This window comes from Petaurus breviceps, unplaced genomic scaffold, assembly GCF_028583685.1.
Source record: "Petaurus breviceps papuanus isolate PSGF00001 unplaced genomic scaffold, PetGlider_PUasm1.0 172, whole genome shotgun sequence".
NCBI lineage: Eukaryota > Metazoa > Chordata > Mammalia > Diprotodontia > Petauridae > Petaurus > Petaurus breviceps.
Genome location: NW_027185755.1, coordinates 3474696 through 3479139, shown reverse-complemented (window position 1 = coordinate 3479139; position 4444 = coordinate 3474696). Strand labels below are relative to the sequence as shown.

The 4444-nt window shown below is 49.8% G+C and overlaps 2 protein-coding genes across 2 annotated transcripts in view; both read left to right on the top strand.

Annotated features, from left to right (window-relative positions):
• Positions 1 to 4444, top strand: part of RAD23A (RAD23 homolog A, nucleotide excision repair protein) — a 181075-nt gene that overhangs the window by 138106 nt on the left and 38525 nt on the right. The gene's annotated exons all lie outside the window — the stretch shown is intronic.
• Positions 1 to 4444, top strand: part of NFIX (nuclear factor I X) — a 112637-nt gene that overhangs the window by 104052 nt on the left and 4141 nt on the right. The window contains exon 9 of the mRNA XM_069082952.1: positions 285 to 376. Coding sequence (XP_068939053.1) covers positions 285 to 376 — 92 coding nt within the window. The remainder of the gene's footprint in view (positions 1 to 284; positions 377 to 4444) is intronic.

Genomic DNA, 4444 nt, shown 5'->3' with positions numbered 1-4444 from the left:
AGAGAGAGAGAGAGAGAGAGAGAGAGAGAGAGAGAGAGAGAGAGTGTATGTGTGTGTGAGAGAGAGAGAGATCTGGGAAGGGGAGGCCCAGAGGACATCCTCCCCTTCTAAGTTGGCCCCTATGGGCAGTGTCTAGCTAGAAGGGATGGGGTGATAACACTTCCTAACCAAGCCTCTCTCTCTCTCTCTCAGCAGCCTTCGAGGTCAGTGTCCGGGTAGGGGGGACAGGGTCAACTTGGACTTATCAAGTCTCTCCCTTTCTCCCTTCCTTCCCTCCCCCACAGCATTCTCAACGACAGGCGCCTCCTCTGCCAACCGGTTTGTCAGCATCGGACCCCGGGACGGCAACTTTCTAAACATCCCACAGCAGTCTCAGGTAGGAGGGCTCTGCCCATCAGCCCTTCTGCATCTAGGAGGCTGGGAAACTGGCCAGTGGAATTCAAAATGTGCTGTCTTGGAAGTAAGAGGACCTTGGTTCCAACTGTAGCTCAGCCACACTGGCCCTCTGGGCCCTAGGTGCTTTATCTGTGTGTGTTGGGTTGGGGGGGGGTGTTGAACTCCATGACCTCTAAGGTACCTTCTGGCTATACTCCTATCATCCTAAGCTCTTTCTTGAACCTGTGACTGGGAAGTGGAGTGAGGATGGAATTCCTCTAGGGAAAGGTAGCATAACCTCACACCCAGTCTTTTCTGCTCTATCAGGAGAAGGGGGTCTGTGGCCAGAAAGAAGGCAGAACCAGAGTCTGGGCCCAGGGTTTCCCTCCTCCTGGCTGAGCTTGCCTCACTCCCCAGGCAGCCCCCAGGCTCACAGGCTAATCAGCTAATTGGCTAATTAGCCCTGGCAGCCCAGGCCCTGGGGGAAGGCAGCCAAGGCCACAGTGCTGAGGTTGGGCTGACTAGGATGGGGAAGGCTGGGAAGGCCATGAAAATCTGAACTTCAAGGTCTTAGGGGAGGAATACGGCATTACACCCCTTGACTCTATTCCACTAGTTCAGCTCTAGGCTGGACAGCTGAGGTTCAGGACCCTCCCCACTTTTAGAACTTATCGGCCTTATCACAGATCCTGTAGGCTGGGACAGAGCAAGCCTGGGTGGGCTCCAGCCTATCCATCTGGGGATAACAGCGTCCTTCCCCAGTCTCCCAACTGAGTCCTATTAAGGAGAAAGGGACCCTAGTTTCTCCCCCCCCCCAAAAAAAAGCACTCACACATTCATACACTAAGTCTCTTTAGTCTTCCACGGTCACTCCAATGGGGTGGAGTTTGAGAAAGGCCCTTGACATAATGAGGACCCCCCTCCTCATGTCCCTATCTTTCACTTCAAGGATTTCCGCCACCCCCCCCCAAAACACACAACACACTGCTGCTAGGAACATACCAATCTCCTCTTGACTTTGACACAGTCAAGTCTATTGGAGCTCCACACACAACCCATAGAAGATTTGTCTACCCTTCCTCCTGAGCCTTGTGAGAGACAGAACAGTAGAATCCAAAGGGAGGAAATAAAGAGAGTGGGTGAAGAATAGAGGCCAGTCCTCTTTCTGCTAAAGCTCAGTGTCTTTGCCGCCAGGCCTGCATCCAGAGAAAGTTAGTTGAAATTTTGTGTGGTTTGGGTTCCCCCCCTCCTTTCCCTCCCTTAAAAAAAAAAAGCAAAAAAAAAAAAGGCAAAAAGAAACAACTTTGTCAAACTTCAGAACTTCAGAGCTCCCTAGCGGCAAGGAGGGGAGGGGAGCTTCAAACCCCCCTCCCTGCCTCCCACCCCCTCTCCCCGGAGTCACGTCTGACCCGTCTGGTTTCCCAGAGCAACCAGACATGATGTAACACCCAGATGAACTTGAACTTGGGGGTGTTGAGAAGAAAAACAATGGCCCTGAGCAGGGGCTGGAGCCAGCCCCCTCAGCTCTGTGCCAGGGAGGCCGAGAGAGCCCTGCTGGCAGAGTACTGGAAGGGGGGGGGGGGGGGGGGGGGGGGGGCGGGCAGAGGAAGAGAGGCCAGTTGGGTTTCCACATAGCTCTGGACTAGGCAGAAACAGAGGGTGGCTGAGTGGATCCCCTCCTGCCTGCCCAGAGCCCTGGGCTGTTCTGACAGCACTCCAGGGATAGCCACCAGTGTACCCCATCCCACCCCAAATTCTCTCCTGCTAGTTATCTGGGCTCAGTGTTCTCAGAGCCAAGTCAAAGTTCTGGGAAGTTTGGGAAAGAGTTTTCTCCTTAAATATTCACATAGGGCAGGGGTGCTGGCAAGTAGGTATCTATGTTTGGGGAGGGGGCAAGAGAGCAGGACAAACTGTTAAGTCCCTTGGGCTTGGGGATCTGTGCTCCATTGGTTAAAGATGGGGGGGGTGCTGTTACCACAGTAACCAGTGACTTTAGCTGATCCCCCAGAGCACCAGATGGAGAGAGAACAAAAGAGTGAGGAAAGAAAAGAGAATTCCAACAATTTGCTCTCTTTCCCCAGGCAGTGCCTTGTCCCATGTTTTAATCAGTTGGAGTAGAGACAAGGAGGAGTGTGCAATAAGAGGATTCCATTTAGGCCCCCAGATTCTCGTCCCTTGGGGGAGGGATCAGACCCCCTACCTGAGTTACCTATTAAATGCCCACCATTCAGTTCCTGGCTCTGAGACTGAATCATCTAGCCCTTCCTCCATCCATCCATGCTTCCATCCCTCCATCCATTCATCCAGCCAGCCAGCCATCGAATCACACACCTCTGGATACCTTGGCCTATTGGCTCTTTGCAGAGACATATTTCCTTACCTGGCAGCTACCTACTACAGTACTGCCTTCTTTGTCTCCAGCTGGGACTAGTGCCTTGGTCCCTATGACCTAAATCTAGAAAAATGCTTGTCTTTGGGATCTCAGAGGAAATCAAGACCTGGAACAATGCTGAAATAGGACTTAAACCCATATATCCTAGGATGAGGGGGAGCAGTGTCCTAAAGCTGAAAACATTGACTTTCTCTTCATGGTATCAGAGGACCTGCATTCAAATTCAGCTCTGCCACTTACTACCTGTGTGACAGGTCACTTTTTTCCTCTGTGCTTTGATCTTTATCTGTAAAATGGGTGGGGTAGGGACCGTAGATAGTCTCCACTCTGGAAGATCCTTTCTACTCTTAAGTACTTTGATCCTAGCAATAAAAGGGGTCCTAGTTAGGCCCCAATATCCCTCATCCTGTTTCTCAATGGGAGGAACTCTTCTAGGGGTTCAACACCCTCAGTGCTATTAGTTCTTCTTCCTAGATTGTCCTCATAATTCATAGTCAATTTCAATCAATCAATCAATCAATCTCTAAACACTTATTAAGTGCCTACTATAAGCCAGACCCTTTGCTAATAAGCTTGGAATACAAGAGGCAAAAGATAGTCCTTATCCTCAAGGATTTACAATCTAATGGGGAGTTTCTTTCATCTTTCCCCAATATGTGCTGGTTGGCAAATAGATATCTAGCAGTGCCCATCCTGTCTTCCCAGATGCCAGTGAGGGCTTCTATAAACCCAGCATGGTGGAAAGAGTCCAGGGGACTCTTGCCCGTGACCCTGAAGATATGTGTGTGACCTATAGAATCATAGTTCTAGGGATGAAAGGGACCTCCAAGGCCATCTCTTTGAATGTCTTCATTTTACAGCTGAGGAAACTGAGGTCCAGGAAGGATAATTAATCTTCAAAAGAGGTAGTTATCTTCAGAAGCAGAATTGGAACTCAGGTCCTTTGACTTCAGAGGACTTTCTGCTCTGCCATTCTGTGTCCCTAAGCAAGTTATGCAATCCCCTCCATCTCTAGTGCTACATTATCTATGAAATGAGAGACTTACATTGTCTCCCTCACAGTACGGAAAGCACTTTATAAAACTACATCAGAATTAAAGCACTATAGAAAAATATGAGTGACTAGTAATTAATCATTTGTACTCATCAGTTATTAATAAGTATGATGAATTGTTTACAAGCATAATTATATATTAGGCATAGAACTTCCATCTTTCACTTACACCATGGTTAGGATAAGCTACCAAGCTGACCCCAGCCAGATTACTTGTGGGGGAGTATAGGATCCCAGAAAGCATAGGTATTATTTCTCCCAGTCCCTCCACAGACAAACGAGCCAAAAGACTGAGATGCCCACGGGAGGGTGTGGAATCCCTTCCCACCCGCTGCCTCCTCACCCATAGAAGGGTGAGAGGACTGTAGCTCTGTGCAGGACTGGGTATGGGGAAATAAGGAGGTTCTCTATTGAGGACAAACCAATAATTCCATTTGCACTTGGGTGCTGAAGCCTTCAAGGAAAGATTTTATGGGAATGTAGTGCCCCCTGCTGGCTAGTAGTAGGAATCACCCGTTCCATGGATTCCCAGAGGTCCTGAAAGAGGAGGATCCTGGCGCAATTGGGGGGGGGGGGGGGGGGGAAGCAGCTTCACTTGTGCAAGCAGGCGGCTGCAGATGGTA